General features: G+C 37.9%; 1 protein-coding gene across 2 annotated transcripts in view; it reads right to left on the bottom strand.

Annotated features, from left to right (window-relative positions):
• Positions 1 to 19,296, bottom strand: part of LOC129681886 (protein FRA10AC1 homolog) — a 32,511-nt gene that overhangs the window by 12,059 nt on the left and 1,156 nt on the right. For both annotated transcript variants that reach the window (XM_055614103.1, XM_055614104.1), the window contains exons 2-9: positions 18,039 to 18,112; positions 15,551 to 15,692; positions 11,755 to 11,831; positions 10,508 to 10,591; positions 9,483 to 9,567; positions 5,736 to 5,781; positions 3,036 to 3,149; positions 591 to 633 (exon numbers count right to left, since the gene is read on the bottom strand). In XM_055614103.1, coding sequence (XP_055470078.1) covers positions 591 to 633; positions 3,036 to 3,149; positions 5,736 to 5,781; positions 9,483 to 9,567; positions 10,508 to 10,591; positions 11,755 to 11,831; positions 15,551 to 15,692; positions 18,039 to 18,112 — 665 coding nt within the window. The remainder of the gene's footprint in view (positions 1 to 590; positions 634 to 3,035; positions 3,150 to 5,735; positions 5,782 to 9,482; positions 9,568 to 10,507; positions 10,592 to 11,754; positions 11,832 to 15,550; positions 15,693 to 18,038; positions 18,113 to 19,296) is intronic.

The following is a 19,296-nucleotide window of genomic DNA, read 5'->3' as shown; positions in this document are numbered from 1 at the left end:
AGAGATGGTTCAGTAGGGAAGAGTCTACAGGGCAAGCATGAGGATTTGAATTTGCATCCCAAGAGTCCATGTAAATGTCAGGTGACTATCCTCACCAATAAGCTCAGTGCTTAAGGGCAGGAAGGTGGAGACCAGAGGCAGGAGGATCTCTATGGTTTGTCAGCCAGACTAGTAAAAAATGGCATACTCCAGGTTCAATGAGACCTTAAGTGAGTAATGCTGAGAAAATCAGAAAGCACAGCACTCAATGTCCTTCTCTGACTTCCAAAGAAACCCATGAATGTAGGAACACACCATTCTATGTAGCCAGCTTTAAAACATCATTTCTAAGACTATTACAGTGTTTGGCCATTGGCTCCAAACTAACAACTCTTCTAAAAGGTAACTATTGCTCCACACAGATCTTCACATAGAAACTTGCTTGGCGCCATCAGGGCAGACTGAATCTCCAGTTCCATGGATCACACAATGATGCTTTATTTTCTAAACAACGAATTAAATCCAGACTGAGATTCAGATACTCAATACAACAAAATGAGTATGGCCCGGGTTACTAAACATCAAAAATGATATTTTAAAAGAAAAATTACCTGTGATGAAAATTTAATTTAAAGGAACATTCTTGGCATAATCCTAAAAGAGAAAAAAAAATACACCACTGAGCTTCTGAATCTGTGTAATTATATTGCTTCTCTATGTTAATTAGAATTTATGTTTTTTTATACCCTTTACTATATATAAGAAATAATATGGCCTCCACAGTTATCATCATATATGTACATGGTCAGACATATGTGTAGACAAAAAAAAAAAACCAAACAAACAGACAAACAAAAAAAACCCCATGCATACAACCTTTTTTAAGAAAGGAGTTTAGAGATAAGCATTGCTTTGAGTGTTGCGCTCTCTGACTTTCTTAGCATGACCCCATGAACCTGGAGCGTGCCAGCAGACAGCAGTTTTCTATAACCCTGGTTTACAGCAGTACACTTTTCTCTTTTAAAGCTAGTTTTCATCTTTCAGATGCTTCCCTCCTTCTTTACTGTTACAGACATCAGCTTTTTCTGGCTCGTTAATAAATCTTCAGTTTTCCTTCCACTCCTGATAGAAACAATCAGTTACCCATGTGCTGTCAGCACAGACTGGTTCCTGGGTTCCTTTTAGAAGTGCTTTCTGGAAAGGTCAGCGGTTTGGAATGAGATTAGGGAAAAGAAGAGGTCATGATAGTGGAAGCATTTGAAGATTCTTTTTCTATTTGAAAGTTTTTGAGTACTTCAGAGGAGATGGCTATACCCAAGTAATAATTATTATTGTTATATGCATATTATTATTATATCATGTTAATGTATTAAGAGGTATTTTTGATGTCAGGTACTAATTCTGCCTATGAAACACAATGGAGAACATTTTTTCTGAAGTATCTTTAAAACTGTTTCCAGCTCCAATAGGGCTGATACACATATTAACTCACAAAGACAGCACACCTAGGACCAGTACAAGTTCAAACAGATGGGACCCGGCACCAACCTGGGGAATTGGAGTTACAGATGGTTTTAAATCATCACGTGGCTGCTGGGAATCAAACCCAGGTCCTCAAGAGCAGCCAGTGCTCTTGACCTCGGAGCCATTTCTCCAGCCCCACTACATGTATTCTGAATTACATTTTATCTGTTTTGTGGCAAGGGACTCGTACATCACAGCTGAGTATATGGGACATCAAAGAACAAGTTACAGAGTCAGTTGTCACCTTCCACCATATGGGTTCCAGGGAATAAATTAAGTTGTTTAGCTTGATGGCAGGTGCCTTTACCCACTGAGCCATCTTCCCGACCCATCTCTATACTTTTAAATAATCCTGACTAGTACTGCTGATGTTAGTTGTCCATCAGGACCAGAAGGTAAGGCTCTAATGAGGATGTTATATGCGTTGGTTGTGTGAGAAATAAAGCTGAAATAGGGACAGAAGCTTCCTCTCTACAAGCTAGGTCTCATAGTGCCGGATGGTACTATGTAGGTTAAGGGAGAATTGTCATCAATGGTCTTACTCAGCAGTGAATCCTTCGTGCTACTCAAACCATCTTCCTGGCAAGATGTGCTCACTGATGTGATACTGGCATGACTGTTATGGGGTGAACAATTGATTTGGGATAGTATTTAAGGCTCACGCTACAGGAGGAAATGCACATGTATTGTAAATCTTACTGTAAATCAGGAGCCTGTGGCTGTTTCTAGTAGGGAAGTAATTGCTATTGTTTTCCTAAATAGACTGGTGAGCATGACATAACTACTACACCCCTGAACTCCCAGCAGCTACCATCTCCTGTACAGTGATGTGCAGACAAATAAATGCATGAACATTCCATCATTGTCAGGGTGGGGGAGACTCATGAGGATCTGCACCTCCCTGAAGATTTCCTCAGTGGTATAGCCACTGGTAAATATTATCCATGTTCTTACAAATAATCCTTCATCATGCTCCTTATGTAAGCCTAACTATAGTCATGGGGTACCAAAAAAGAAAAAAAAAAAAAAAAAAAAGACATGGAGGTAAAAGGACTAATGAAGAAGAATATATACAGGCATAAAAATGTCACAGTGAAACCTATCATTAAGTAAAATTAATATGTTAAGTAAAAACCTTCTTTAAAAGAATACTTTCCCAAAATGTTCACTCACTGTCAAAGAGAAAATGTATTTACTGTCACCACCACAATACGGCTACACAATCAGACATAAGGTTTACCTTGCCTTTTCTGATACTGTTACTTAGATACATAATCTAGTATCATTCTCAAGCTTGTGACATCTTCACTCTACAAGTTACCAGCTGAAGTTTGACATAAGAATTATTTTATCAAAGTGCTACCATAATGCTAAAAACTTTAGGTTCAAAATTTATTTGAGGTATTAGGGAAAAAGAATACTTTCAGAAAAACATATTAACCCTTTTAAAATTGAATTGTAAATAGGCTACAGTCCTAAAATAAAGATAACCTTGGAAAAAAATAACAATACCTCCACTAAACACAACTTACTTAATTTAACAAGTGCATTTCTCTTTTCACCATGCTCAATATAACCAAAGTTAACTTCCCAGCTCTTCAAGCCTTCTTTTTCATCACAACACTTATTTCCACAAAAAAACTGACCTGCAAAAGGAAAGCACTATCAGCCATTGTACATGATATGATTTTCCTGTAAACCTATTATTTCTAATATTTTCTTTTAAAAATGGTAAAATAGGGGTTGGGGGTTTAGTTAAGTGGTAGAGTGCTTGCCTAGCAAGCGTAAGGCCCTGGGTTCAGTCCTCAGCTCTGGAAAAAAAAAAAAGGTAAAATAATTGTAATAAATGTTAACAAACTCAGCATTAAAGATAACTGACCACCATAACTATAGCATGCATGTATCTAAGTATGAAGTCAAAGGGATTTTTTTTTTCTTTTGCAATGGGAACTGAACCCAGGGTCTTACAATGCAAAGCATTTGCTTTACCACTAAGCCAATCCCAGGTCTTTTTTAAAAAAAAATTATTATTATTATTTCTTGCTTGCTTGCTACATTACCTAGGCTGGCCTAAAACTTGTTCTATAGAACTTACAAATATCCTGTCTCAGCCACGAGACTGTGCCACCAGCCCTGGCTGAAGAACTCTTGAAACAAAACAACACTCACAGAATTCCTGGTGATAAACTGTTTACTTAAATAGAATTTTAGTGAGCCCATATTAGAGAATCTCACTTTGGAAAGTGAAAATATTAAGTGTACTCACTAAAACCCTGAAAGGAGAGATCATTTCCTAAAATATATGATCTTAGATGTGAGTTTTTTCAGTATTCAACTGCAATGTTAAAATTAATGGTTCCAAGTATTATTACATCATTTACTTAAAATTCTAACAAAAATATTCATGAAAAACACTTTAAAAACTTAAACCTGATTATTTTAACACCCCATTGCTCTATCATAAATATACTAAAAACTAAGAGAGAACAAAAACTAATGTTTTGGAGGTGAAGAAACAGCTCGAAATTATCTGTTTGGTAAAAAAAAAAAAAAAAAAGAGAGAGAGAGAGAGACAAAGAGAGAAATGAAAATGATTTATTCAAAGAACACTTTCCACCAGTTATTTGTACCAAGTGTAACAAATAGAAACCACAAAATCTTTTTCACAAAACACAAAAATCTGCCAGCACCTTAAAGGCTAATTTGTAACTCAGTCTTTTGAAACAGGAGCTATCACATGTAGCATAGACTAAACTCAAACTTACTATTAGCAGAGGATGACTTGAATTTAAAACACAATTTTTAAACTTTTATTTACATTTGTGTGTGTATGTGTGTGTGCATACATGTCACGCTACGGCATGTGTAAGGAAGTCCCAGAATGACTTTAAAAGTCATCCCAAATGAAGAGCTAATTAAACATGCACGTTTAGCATGTTTAGTAATGGCTGTTACACACAACACTGTTTTAACAGCACAGCAGCTTGCTCTCTGCTTCCCAACTAGTCCTATTCACTTATGAACTCAGAGAATGCCTATCAATTTTTTAAAGGGCAGTTTTATATACCTTCCTAAAAATTCTACTTGACAAAATTAATACAGATATTTTTATTAGTGAAAGACATTTCAGATTTCTCATTATTTTAGGTAAAGATACAAAATAAAACTGACCTTAAAATGTTTTTACATTGCCTTATTTTTTAAATGCCTAATTTTTCAGCTGAGGGTGGGAGAGTGGGGAGGTCAGAGGTGATGTTGGCTGGCTGCATCACACGCCTTAAATCCTAGAATTCAGGTGGCAGAGGCTAGCAGATCTCTAAACTCCAGAATAGCCAGATTCAAAGAGCAAGTTCCAAGACTGCTAGGCCTATACAGAGAAACCCTGTCTTGAAAAACAAAACCAAAAAAGTTTAGTATTTTGTGGTATGCGTGTGGGGTGGGGTGGGGGTGCGCACATGCCCGTGAGTGCATTCCTGTGTGAGTGTGTGTATTGCTTGCATGTGGAGGTCAGAGGACAGCTTTGCTCAGTGAGTTCTTTCCTTCTACTCTAGCTTCCAGGGATCGAACTGAAGTTGCTAGGTTGGCCTGGCAAGTGTCCTTACCCACTGACCACCTCACTGACGCGAGAGCTGCTTTAAATTCATTCTCTTTCCTTTTCCTCCACAGTGCCTTCAATCATTCATTTAAAAAAAAAAAAAAAATCCCTGCCATTTCTATGTGTGCACTTCAGGAATGCCTGGTGCTGGAAGAGGTCAGAAGGCTTGCAATCCCCTGGAACTGGAGTGCCCTTGACTACCCTGAATGTTTGATCTTTTGATATAAGACTAAATATCTGAGCTCAATCTAGGACTAGTCTGTATAAAACTTCTATTGAGTTCGCATGTGATATTGACTTCTACCCTTAAAATACTGATTTCTTTTGGAATATAGTACTATCAATATTTTATTATAATTGGTACTCAAGCACTCATTTGTTTCCTGTCATTAAATCTTTAATTCCTATAACATTTTCCACATATCTTCTAAATGCCTAATTCTAGAGGAAAAGTCAAGAAAGCATTAAATTCTGATCTTTGCTAATAATATATTTATTAGAAATAAATTTTCCCTAACTTATTTTTATAATAATAATTTATTGTCTACAGCAGAAAAAAATCTCATGGATGATTTCAATTCTATATAACAAAATAAGCTGTGTTATATTAGAAAGTAAAAAAAAAATTTAAAGTTACCTTTTCCCGAAATTACTTCTTTTTCTATTCGCCACCTAAATCCAAACTGGTAAGAAAGTTTATGTTTATATGAAAATAAATGGATATATAAAATTTAAATTACACACACACACACACACACACACACACACACACACACACACACACACCTGAACATAAAGCCAAGAAGATAAAATTTTCAACCTGAAAAAAAGCTTAATTATAAATGTGATTGCTTTTTCTCTTTTTATAGAAACCTGAGGATACCGCCTGACAATTACCAACCTCTGTTAAAAATCACTTTTAAAATACCCTAAAGGTTACAGGTGTCGAGCCAGGGAAACACCTGCATTCATATTTTATGTGTTGTATACGGTACTGACAAGAACAAAGAACTGTGACTCTGGCCGAGAGCACTACTTTGACATGTTAGTCCTACAGGATTAGTGTACCTTGGTGGGTTCAGGGGGCTGGAGAGATGGCTCAGTGCTGAGAGCCCTGGCTGCTCTTGCAGACAACCGGGTTCAACTCCTAGCACCATGAAGCAGCTCAAGCTTGCTTGCAAGTCTAGCTCAGGAGCCCTGACACCTTCCTCCTCCACAGGCACTGCACAGAGGTGGCACACAGATACATATGCAGGCAAAACGGCCATACACATTAAAACAACAAAAGAGCAAAATAAGTTCAGATAAAACATTCAATTTCTTTTAACTTTCCATTTAAGTTTTTAATCATTTATTTCTTAATTTTTCAAATTTATATCTTAAATTCATATGAAGATTCAAAAAATGTCTAAATTTTCTGGTTAAAACGCAAATGAAAATAAAATTCTCCAAGTCTGTGGAGAAATAACGTTGACTGAAAAGTGCTTAAAAAAAAAAAGTTATTTAAAAAAAAAACAAAAAACAAACCTCTGTTTCATTGTATGCTTAAGCTTTATATGTGTGTAGAGTGCGTGCCATTCAACATTGTCTGGGAATATCTATTAAAACACAAAGCCAAATGCATTACTAGCAACAGTTTCCCAAAACTTTTCTTTCACTCATTAATCTATTTAACAAATATGCTTGCTAAGCAACTACTTATTGGACTTGGTATTCAAATGAGAATAACAGGTAATTATTAAGTTAATATCTGTTAAATCTCTGAAGAGAAAACAGGACTGAAGAAATGGCTCAGCTATTAAGAGGGCTTAGTGGTGTTGCCGGTATCCATGGAGCAGAACACAACCATGCATTTCTCCACAGGAATATGATACTCTCCTCTGGTCTCCACAGGCACAATGCATCCATGTAGTACACATACATATGTGCAGGCCAACGTTGATACACAGAAAACAAAAAAACAAGTAATCCAATACAACAATAAATCTTTATAAAGCAATACCATCACCAAGAGTTACACTCTTATGGGGAATAAGACACTGAACTGTGTCATCCTACCTAACTTCTGTATCCTCATACTCAGTTCTTCTCACTAGATTCAACTGCTAACCCAGTTACTCAAGGCTTGGTCTTGAACCCTACTTCCTACAACACAGAACCCATCAACTTGAATTTTTTGTAAAAGAAAAATACCTTTCGGCTCATTTATGGCAGTGTTTCTCCTCTCTCTCTCTCCCTCCCTCTTTCTCTCTCTCGTGCCTGAATCTAATTTTAGTTGACAGACGAACCAACGTACATTCTCAATTAGGAAAAGTTTTTCAAAGAAACAGGAATGTAGAACAAAGGAAGAGCCACTAGAAGTGCCGTCAGTATCTACTATAACACTAGGCACTGAATTAAGAGCTGGCTCATTCAAAGTGAATGAAGCACTATGTGTGTAAACAAAGCTAAGAGAAAACGCATCCTAAAACTGGAACCGCAGCACAAGTTAAACTTTCTCCAACACTTCAAACATGCTATGTTAGAACACAGACCCATTACATCCCCAAAATATATTCCCTCCAAACTTCCTATTTCTCTCATTTCCACACTCAAACCCAAGTCATATTTGATTTCTTATTAGCACATATCTTCATCTCATATGCAGTTACTCAGCATACTGTGACAACACAGAATTTCTATCAAAATTATTCTCCTTAAGACAGTCACATGAGGACATGCACTGTGTGTACGGGGTATGCCACAGAGAGGCCAGAAGAGTGCAGTAAGTGTCCTACTTTATCATTCTTTATTTATTCCTTTGAAACAGGGTCTCTCACTGACCCTCAGGCTAGCAATCTGGGGGGAGGGTGGGGAGGGAAAGTTAAGATGGAGGCTAGCAAGCCCCAGAGATCCTCCTATCTCTGAGCACATCAGGGCTGGTACTGAGGGGGTAGGGAGGTACAGGTGGGAGTACATGGATGTGTGCGTGTGTGCGTGCGTGTGTGTGTGTGTGTGTGTGTGTGCGCGCGCGCGTGCGTGCGTGAGTCCCTGGCTTGTTACTTGAGTGCTGAGATCCAAACTGGTCCTCAGGTCTGGAGGACTCCTCAGCAAGCACTCTTACCCACTGAGCCATCTTTCTGGAAATACGATTTAAATAGAGACTTTAAACCCTTTTATTTGTGTACATCTGTTCTCCACGGCTTTTTTTTTGTTTTGGGGTTTGTTTGTTTTGTTTTGTTGTTTGTTTTGAACCAGGATCTCCCTCAAACTTGCTATGCAGCCTAGGCTGGCCTTGAACTCAACAATCCTGTCTGTTAAGTGCTGGGATTACACTCATACACCATCACACCCAACAAGACTGCAGGTTTTTCTGAAGGGCAGTCACTATATAGTGTACAATGCAATTTGAAATAAAAAAATACTGGAGCTTGCCATTAAAAAAAAAAAATCCATGGCTGAACAGCTACTTTGCCACATGATTCTAGAAAGAAGGTATTTCAGACTTGGTTTGCAGTGCAATAACTGTAAATAACCCTGGTTGTTGTGGGAATTTCAGATCAGTTATGGTAGTTAGGTGGTACAGAGAAACACTATGAACAGCATCCACAACTAACTTATAAGAAACTGACAAGTCTTGGGCTACAGCAACCACATATATCTATAACAGGCTTATGCAAAGTAATTATCAATCCTGTCTGTACAAAACTAGAGAACAACTCACAAACTAAAGACACTAAAAAGAGCAAACTAAATGAAGAGAAATTCTTAGAGTTTCTACAACTGTTTATAAATCCATTTTTTTTTTCTTAGTAGCATATAAGTATTCACTCATTCCTTTTGACATTTCCAGCTGAGATCATCCACTCTTGGACTACCTTCTTTAGTTACTATGGAACTTGAGTTAGAAATAAAAATAGCTTTAATAATAATTACAGAAGTAAAGTGGAAATGGGAATCTGCCACTTCTAATTAGCACAGACTGAAAGTTAGTTTTACCAAAATAGAAATTTTATGTAACAAAAGTGCATCTGCCACTCCATAAATGGCAATCAATCAAAAAGCTATTGATTTCAAACATGATCTGTGAAATGAGACATCACTGTAGTGTTTAATCACTAGAGGCTCAAGTTGAGAGCCAGATGGAATCCAGTTGCCAACTGTATGTAACTTCAGACTTCTCTGGGTAATCTCACCAACCCAAAGCATCCTGTCCTTCAAAAATTCAGCAGACCCTTTGTAAACCCCATGACCTCAGAGGTTAAGCAGTCAAAACGATGTTTCAAAGTGCAAGATAACAGATTCAAATCATTGCCATCAAAGAATAATGTGGGTCATGGTAGTTAATAAAAATTAATGCAGTACTTGAACAAGAGCTCCAACTATAAATACTCATAGGGCATACCTTATTTTCTTTGTATCTACTGAGATCAGCTATGCAGTATTCCTTGAATAATTTATCATAGTATTTCTTTGCAAGTCTCTTCTCCCTAAATCCATAAAAAGTATGTATTATTCATTCATAAATCCAACCACAGTTTACTACTTGGAAGCAATATCAAGGTAACATATATGATATAAATATTAATGTTAAAAGAGGCCTAATACAGACAGACACGCTGACTGCGTGGACATGAACTGTCCAGAAACTGGGGGACTTACAGAAATGAGAAAGAGAATTACTTTTCATTTATTACCTTTAGTGATGTCTAGACTTTGAAAATTACTTTCATGTATTTTCTTTCCCTAAGTATTCAAAACATTTTATAAGAAACATACAAACAATAGTGCAATTATTTTTGGAGACTAGGTCAAATAATTAGAAGTTAATTAAAATTGCCAAAGATCATCCAAGGAAGCAAACCAAATCAAGGGTACTAAATGTAGGTTTCTATCCTTGACTCAGAAACTGTCCTATGAAAATGCTGAATGCCATGGATAAATGATGACTAAGACAACACATACTGAGGCTAGAGAGATGGCTCAGTGGTTAAGACCATGTGCTCTTCTTCAAGAGACCTTAGTTCAGTTCCCAGCACCCATGCTAGGTGGCTCACAACCATCTGTAATTCCAAATCCAGGCAATCAGATGCCCTCTTCTGGCTTCTATGGGTTCCCAAACACATATGTGGCATATACACAAACAGGCACACAATTATAAATATATAATGTCTTTAAACAAAATAAGAGAAAACAGAATAAGAAAAACAAAACTAAACTATTTGTTTCATTAGATGCTAATCACTCAAATTACCAAGCCATCAGACTGCAAGACAGTTTAACCAGTAAAGGCTCCTGCCACCAATTCTGATGACCTGAGTTTGAGCCATGAGACCCACATGGTACAAGAAGAAAACCATTCTTTTCAGTTGTCCTCTGAACTTCACACACATATACACACAAAACATATGAATAATGTAGTATAATTACCAAGTCATATCTGCTTCATCCTCCTCATTCCATAGGAATCTATGATTTTCTCGTATAACATCCAGATCTGTCTTATCATTCTCCCTAGAAAACAAAATTAGTCAGATTTAGACTAAATAGTGCTGAGATTTTTGAAAACTTGAATAAAAATATAAGTAAAAATATAGTTCTACTTGGAAATTTCTACATAAAAGAACTATTTCATTATTTCATTATTTTCAGAAGCTACTTAAGAAAAAAATGCAATAAAGGAGCAGGTTCAATAGAGAACCACATCTGTTCATCTCTAAGGTGGTCTAATTATACAAATGGTACTTTGCTGCCAAAGCAAGGTCGAGAAAGCTAAATAGACTCTAAGTGAATGAAAACAAATTTCAGAATAGATCCAAGTAACTAGCCCTCAAAAATGTATAATGTTACATCATTTTAGTAGTTTCCTGGGAGGAACAATAAAGAGGGAAGAAAAATAAAGATGCTCAGTTTGGAACTAGACTAAACATTTGAGCAGTATGGGCTCAGTGGATAGAGAAGATAAAATTGGGATAGTGAATTAGTGCTACAGTCTTTAGGGCCTTACCTACTCCGAAATATTTCAGAGAGAAATCCATGCAAGACCAGCAGCCTCAACACAGGAAGAATTTTCATGTGTGGAAAATTCCACAGTGAAGTTTCATGTTTGCCTTATTTTTTTAAATAATGTTTTTACTTTGTGGGATTATAAATATAATTACATCATTTCTTTCCTTCTCTTTTCTCCCTCCAATCTTTCTGACATACCCTCCCCATTGCTCTCATTCAAATTCATGGCAGTTTTTCAATTGTTGTTAAACACACACACGTGTGCATAAACACATGTGCATGTATGTGTTGATTGCTTCCCTCCTCTGGAAACTTGCATGGCACCTTCTGGTACCATGAAAGCTAGTCCTCAGGAAGGAGGCTTTCAGATCAGATCCAGCTCAGGTCATCTGACTCCTGTGTCTAAGTGTCTGGTGTCCTCAGCAGTAGGGCCTTATTGTCAACCTCTAGGGAGCTAACAAAGGCAACAGCAACAGCCTATAGTGTTGGAAGAGACTCTTGGACATTGCCTTATTTTTGCAGACACAAGAACATTTCTCATGTGTACTGTTATTGCCAGTATCATACCTGGTTCAATAGGTGAGCAAGCTCCCTGAGACCTGTTGCCATGGGATTTACAATAGAAGGCCTAGAAAATCATACGTTCTTGCCCTACCCACAATACTTACCCCAACCGTTTAAAATCCTCTCTTTTGCCACCATAGTACAAAATATAGTCATTTACAAACTTTGTGTGCCTTTGATACTGAAATGCAAAACATTAAGGAATGTTGTAACTGTTCAGAAGTTATTCCATTTAACATATTACCAAATAAAAAGAAAGCATGGCATGAGTCTATCTAGCATTTTTAAATATATAAATCAAGAGGGACTACTGCACAGTAGATTGTCACTTTCTGCTGAAAACATTTCAAGCATTTTTGGAATGTCTGTAATTTTTTTCATGCAAATGTTATTCTTGTAATAAAAAAGTATCACCATCAGGGGAAAGAAGGAGCTTCCTGTTCTGTTTCTAGACTGCACACAACTTTATTCTCTCATCTAGTCTAATAACCACAGTATTACAAATAAAGAAATTGTGGCTTCTAAATTAAAGGTAAAAATCAGAATTTATCCTCCATTGTTACACAATGTAATAATTAAAGTATATAAAATGTGATATAATGTTTATAAAATTAAAGCCCACCAACATCAAGGTTTCAAGAACAAAAAGCAAACATAAAAAGTCAGAAGGGCAGGTGTGGTGCCTCACATCTATAATGCCAGCATTTAAAAGGCTGAGGTAGGAGGAGCAACAAGAGTTCCTAAGTGTGAGACAGTATCTCAAAAAGAAATGAAACCATATTAACAAACTGAAAGAAAAAAACCACATGATAATCTCCCTAGATGCTGAAAAAGCATTTGACAAAATCCAACATCCATTCATGTTTAAAGTACTGGAGAGATCAGGGATACAAGGCACATATCTAAACATAGTAAAGGCGATTTACAGCAAGCCTATAGCCAACATCAAACTGAACGGAGAGAAACTTAAAGCAATCCCACTGAAATCAGGGACAAGACAAGGCTGCCCACTCTCTCCATATCTCTTCAACATAGTGCTGGAAGTCCTTGCTAGAGCAATAAGACAGTTGAAGGAGATCAAGGGGATACAGATGGGAAAGGAAGAAGTCAAATTATCACTATTTGCAGATGATATGATAGTATACATGAGTGACCCCAAAAACTCTACCAGGGAACTCCTACAGCTGATAAACACCTTTAGCAAAGTGGCCGGTTACAGAATTAACTCAAAAAAATCAGTAGCACTCCTGTATACAAAAGACAAAAGGGCTGAGAAAGAAATTAGAGAAACAACACCATTCACAATAGCCACAAATGACATAAAGTACCTTGGTGTAACCCTAACCAAGCAAGTCAAAGACTTGTATGAAAAAAATTTCAAGTCTCTGAAGAAAGAATTAGAGGAAGATATGAGAAGATGGAAAGATCTCCCACGCTCATGGCTTGGCAGGATTAACATAGTAAAAATGGCCATCTTACCAAAAGCAATCTACAGATTTAATGCAATTCCCATCAAATTGCCAACACAATTCTTTACAGACCTGGAAAGAAAAATTCTCAAAAAGAAATGAAATAAATAAATCACAGTAAATTTTTTTTTAGATTTATTTATTCATTTAGTTAGTTACTTAATGTATATGAATGTTCTATCTGCATGTACACCTGCACACCAGAAGAGGGCATTAGATCACATTACAGATGGTTGTGAGCCACCATGTGGAATTGAACTCAGGACCTCCAGAAGAGCAGACAGTGCTCTTTACTGCTGAGCCATTTCTCCAGCCCCACAGCAAATTTTTAAACTTTCTTTTAATATTCAGAAAATGCACACACCATGTATATTTTTCATGCAGAAAAACAAGATATGTAAACATTTCATGTTTGTTTTAAAACCTTGGCATTTTCCATACCCAAGCACATGCAAAATGAACTGTCTTAACTTGTGTGACTGTATCCGTAAGGACATAGTGATTTCACCAACCACAGCCTATTCTAATAGAATACTTAATAAAAACATGAAATGGGGGCTGGAGAGGTGACTCAGCGGTTAAGAGCAGAGGATCTGGGTTCCAGAGGACCTGGGTTCAATTCCCAGCCCCCACATGGTAACTCACAACTGTCTGTTCCAGGGGAACTAACACCCTCACACAGACATACATGCAGGCAGAACACTGATGCAAATACAAATTTTGAAAATATATATAAAAACAACAACATGAAGTCAACGGGGAGGCAGCTCAAACACCTGGGTTCAAACTCTGCAACTGTCACTAACTGGGCGCTATTGGAGCAGACAGCTCTTTCCATAGGAGCCAGATGACAGCTTTTGCAGGCCTTGCATTCGTGGTCTGCCGTCACTGTGCAGCTCCACTAGCATAATCAGTCAAAGGCAACAGGCAGGGCTGCGGTCAACACAACTTCTCCTTGAGAAAAAACATGTCAACGGGAGCTTGGCTTCCAGGAGACACAGTAGACAGACATATTCCTCCCTATTCCTTAAACTTACAACTCCAACTTTGGGCATTACATATAAAAACAAATACAAGCCTGTAAAAAGTGGTGATCAAAGGCACATCAGGGACTGTCCTTGTGTTGAACTACATACCCCAGGACTTTTTTTTTTTTTTTTCCTTATCTATCCCAGCCTTGGAGGTAATGCTAGCAACTTGAAAACATTAATAGACATAGGCTGAAATAATTACAACAGTCTGCTCTCCCTCCCAACAGCTTGCTCTCTCTCACCAAAAGGCCAACACCCATTCTAGGAAGACTACTGTCTCTCTCTTCTTTTCTTCTTCTTCTTCCTCTTCCTCCTCCTCCTCCTCCTCCTCTTCTTCTTCTTCTTTTTGAGACAGGGGACTGGCTGGCTTGGAGCTCACAATGTAGACCACCCATGCTGGTCTCAAATTCAGAGATCTTCCTGCCTCTGCCTCCTGAATGCAGGGATTGCAGGCCTGTGCCACCATACCCAGAAAGACCTTTAAGACCCTTAACATAATGACTACTCCACTCTAGCTAACCCTAACCCCTCAAGATAAAAATGCTGGGGTCCTCTACCATCCATGTCAAAAAAGCAGCACCTATACTTTCATTCTCACTAGGTGCCCTAACACCCTTAATGAAAGTGTCAGAGAAGGCAGAACATATGTTTAGATGTTTATGAAAAATTAGACCATTAAGCTAAGCTTCCAATTGGTTAAGAGGTAAGAGAAATTTTTTTAAAAAAAATCCAGGACACAATAACTTAAAGGAAAAGAATGACACAAAAATGAGCCAGACAACCCTAGTGTAGTGCTTCCTTTTCTCAGCCCTGAGCTGGGGCGAACGCTCAGAAACACCTCACCTCTCCTGTTCTCTAATACCCCACAGTAGTGTGAGGTCAGTATAGTTGTACCATGACACAGTCTGACTGACCTACAGCTTAAACATTGTCTCCAGTCACAACTGAGGAACAGAGTAACAGCAGCCTTAGGGATGGCACTCAGACAGATTTGATTTTAAAACATGTTTTGCAAAACTTAAAATAGCCAAGAACCAGGTAGGGTGGGAATAAATTAAAACGATGTTAAAGAAGACAAGAACAGAAAAGGGAAATGCTAGAAGCCTGACGAGAACCGGCTGAAACACTTGGAAGTTCATAGACTTTTGAAGTCTATTTATAGACCACAACTAATATTTTTCATTATTTTTACCTCTATATTTTTCTATATATTAGCAAAAGAGAATTATACCTGAAAACATAAATGGTAACTTTCTATATCAACAATTACTAACTTGTAAAAATAAAATTAGTTTATCCAACTTGACAATATTTTGATTTTTAAAAATTATAAAACATGGTTACCAAGCATATTTTGAAATATTCTATTAGTTATAAAAATAGGACTATAAAAAGGATACGGCATCCATAGCTATGAGATGAAACCTTCTATTTCTTGCTTCTTCCCTGTCCAGCAGGTCTGCGGCCACTTGCTTATGGGCCACCTTTCCATGTTTTTCTTTTTGAAATGGTTTTGCAAGCAGCAACTCATCTTCGATTGTCCTAGTGTGGTAAAAAGAAAAATTATTAAGAGTTAGTATTCTTGAAAGGGGCTGCCTAATTCTTCACACGTTCATGATTGCTCAGCAAGCATTCTACCAGTAGCCTGTGTCTTGGCTGTGGCAGTCTGAGGGTGAATGTTTCCTGTAACTACTGAACACTTGGGCTCAGCTGGTGGTGCTGTTCTGGGAAGGTGGAGCCTTGCTGGATGCAGAAGGACTGAGATTTTATAACATGGGCCTCACTTTCTATCTGCTCTTGGCTTCCTCACTGCTGACACAGCTATTTCATGCTCCTCCTCCAGGTGTTACCCCTGCCTGACTATACCTTCTTATATCCTGAGCCAAAACAAACCTTTCAATGTCTTCTTGTCAGGCACTGGTTCACAACAAAAAAAAAAAGTAACACATCAATTCAAATAACTAAAGACTTAACTTTAAAAAATTCACTGATCTTTAATGAAACATTTTACATCTTAATTTTAATACTTATAAAATGGCTGGTTCCAACCAGCCAGGTTCCTAGTTCACTTCCTGACTCAATCATTTACCACCCTAATCTTATTATAAGATTACTTATCTATAAAGTAGGCATAATAAAGATTTAACAATTAAAACTTATGGAAAAGAAAGGTTGACCTAGAGGATACTGACCACAACGATCAACCTTACTGGCACAAACAATAGAACCCTGGACCATAGTACCCAACTAAGTCTGCTCAAATTCTATTTTTAAAATATCATTTTGATAGCTGTCCTCTGAGAGGCTCCACCCAGCCGCAGATTGAAACAGATGCTGAGACTCACAGCCAAACATTGGGTGAAGCTTAGGGAGTCTTGCAGAAAAGTAGAGGGAAGGAGAGAAGGATGTGAAGGGGACAAGAGCTCCACAAGAAAACTAACAGAGCCAACTAACCAGGGCCCACAGGGGCTTGCAGAGACTGAAGCACCAACCAAGGATCATTCATGGACTGGTCGTAGGGCCCATACACATACGTAGCTGATAGGCAGTTCGGCTTCATTTGGGATTCCTAGTAAGGGGAGCAGGGGCTATCTCTGACATGGACTCTGTTACCTGCTTTTTGATCACTTCCCTGTGGTGAAGCTGCCTCACCAGGCAACAGGGAAGAAGATGTGTTTGGCCCTGATTGGACTTGATGTGCTGGGATGGATTAATGAGTGTGTCGGCGGGGAGGGGAGGGTGTCTGAAGACTAGGAGAAGGGGAATAGGGGGACAAGAGGGGATGGTAAAAATGAGAGAAGGGGGAAGGGCTACAATCAAGATATAAAATGAATAAACAAATTTAAAAATAAATATCTCTTTTGAGGGAGGGTCCTTATGTAACCCAGGCTGGCTCAGAACTCATACTATAACCAAGGATAAGTCTGAACTCCTGATGCTCTTTATCTACCTCTCAAGGGCATGTGCCACTGATCTTGGTTTTTCATAGCACTGGGGACTGAACTGGGGCTTTATGTATCCTAGGTAAGCATTCTACCAAATTAGAATCCTCAGACCAGAAAGTAATGTTTCTTAATGGAAATCTAGAAAACATACATTGCTGTAATATTTTATAATTATTAGTATTCTTTTTGTTGTTCATGAAGACTGATGGTCTTATAAAATGTTCAGTCCTAGTTAGCACACCTAACATATTAATCTCACTGTAGACCAGTTTCTCCAAGTTCTGGTACTATGACTCAAGCACTCCTATGTTAATATGTAACATGAAGTTTCTAAGCACTGAAAGCCAAGAACAATGCCCCTAAACACAGCAACATGGTGAGGATGTAGCCTGGATCTGGACATGGCACTCATACGTGGAATCCCAGAGGTAGGGAAGCTAAGATTGTTTGAGTTTAGGACAGCCTGGGCCATATAGAGAATTCCAGGACAGCCTGAACTACATAATGAAACTGTCTCAGAAAACAAAAATGACAACAAGAAAAGAATGTGTTCTTGTGACAACCAGGGTTTGTGTGCTAGAGGATCTTGGTCATCCCAATTCTGACCTGCTCATTCAAGTAAATATAACAACTTTTCTGAATTATAATTCATCCTCCACACAGAACTCCCATGGAAGGTAAGCACTTGTGACTAAGCCCCCTTTAAGCTGTGACATTTGCAGGCACAGTCTTAACAAACCATAACACATACACACATACACGCAATAGAGAAATCCTTCCTTTTCCCTCCTTCCCTTTCAATAAACCTCTTCACAACAAAACTCATTTTTCCCACAACTACCTCCAAATTTAAATCCATTTATTACAGTGTAACGAAGAAAATCTCACACATACTTCATGTCCATCTAGAAATAACATGAACTATGGATCAATAAAGACTTACTTCTTCTTTCTGCTGGGTTCTCCACCTTGCTCCTCATCACTAAAGTCAGAGTCGTAGCCTCCATGCCCGTGCATCTGCAAAGGAGTATGAAGTCAGCTGTGTAGACCCTGAGCTGCCAAATATCCAGGAAACACAAGAATGGAAATGAAGTGATCTTAGACAGCCACAAGTTTTACAAGATGTGGTAGACAGATCACTGACTATGGGCTATGAAGTCGTCTAAAACTTCCACTCTTTTTGAAATAACAGACGGATATTTCAGAAATGCAAATGTTTTCCACCCTTAGTTGCTGTTAAGAGAAGATGGAAGTTAATCATTGGCCTTTCTGGTGAAACCTAAGCCCGGATGCTGAAAAGTGACTGCATTCAAGGGGCAGCAACGCATCACCTTCATCTGTGTTGTGTACCTCTATAGATGGCTCTGTCACTGACAGAGCACTAAAAAATTTACAAAGCTGAGAAAGTATTGCCTAGCACTTCAACTACACCTTTTACATAGCTATGCCTAAGTGTGAAAATAACATTATAATTATCTACAGCAATGATTACACGCTGAATACGTTCATAGGCTGGAAAGATGAGTTTTGGGGCTGTCTGTAGTATAGTGTTTGATGGCTATACTACTGTGCAACCATACTCTGTGATGTTTGAAAAATGAAATTGCAAGATGTAATTAATTGTCTTTCTTATTACACAACGAATGACTATGTTATCACTTTGTAATAGACGCAGTGATAAGTACATAATACTTATCATTTTTTAACTTAAAAACAAGCACTTACATTTTAGGAATGAGAAGAGTCAAGCGCAAAACCAACTTTACAAAGCAAGCGGCTAACCTAATCTACTTGATTCTTAAGGCCCCAGTTTCAACAGTCTCTTGTGAATATGACTAGGCACAACTTAACAGAATTTGTGCTTGGAACAGTACAGTACCAACTGATTAAATTTTTCCCTTAATTTTTTAAACATCAGTTCTGTTTGAGGTTTCCTTAAAATAAATTACCTTACCTCTAGGCTTAGTTTTATTGTTTATTTCTAGATTGACATTCTTGGAGGTGCTGACAAGCCCCAGCTGTCACCCAATTATGTCTAAAAAGGCATCCAATTCCAGAATCACCCAGAACTTGGAATACACACAAAGAAATGGATTATTTCACTATTGTATGTCATCAATATTCAATTCCTACAGCTGAAAGGAGCCAATGCAGGTCAAATTATACTATGTTTAACTTTAGTATTTGTGTCAAGTGCACAG

Source organism: Psammomys obesus, unplaced genomic scaffold (genome assembly GCF_907164565.1).
Source record: "Psammomys obesus unplaced genomic scaffold, mPsaObe1.curated_primary_1811, whole genome shotgun sequence".
Taxonomy (NCBI): domain Eukaryota; kingdom Metazoa; phylum Chordata; class Mammalia; order Rodentia; family Muridae; genus Psammomys; species Psammomys obesus.
Note: the sequence above shows the minus strand (reverse complement) of the source record. Positions and strands in the feature narration are given on the sequence as shown.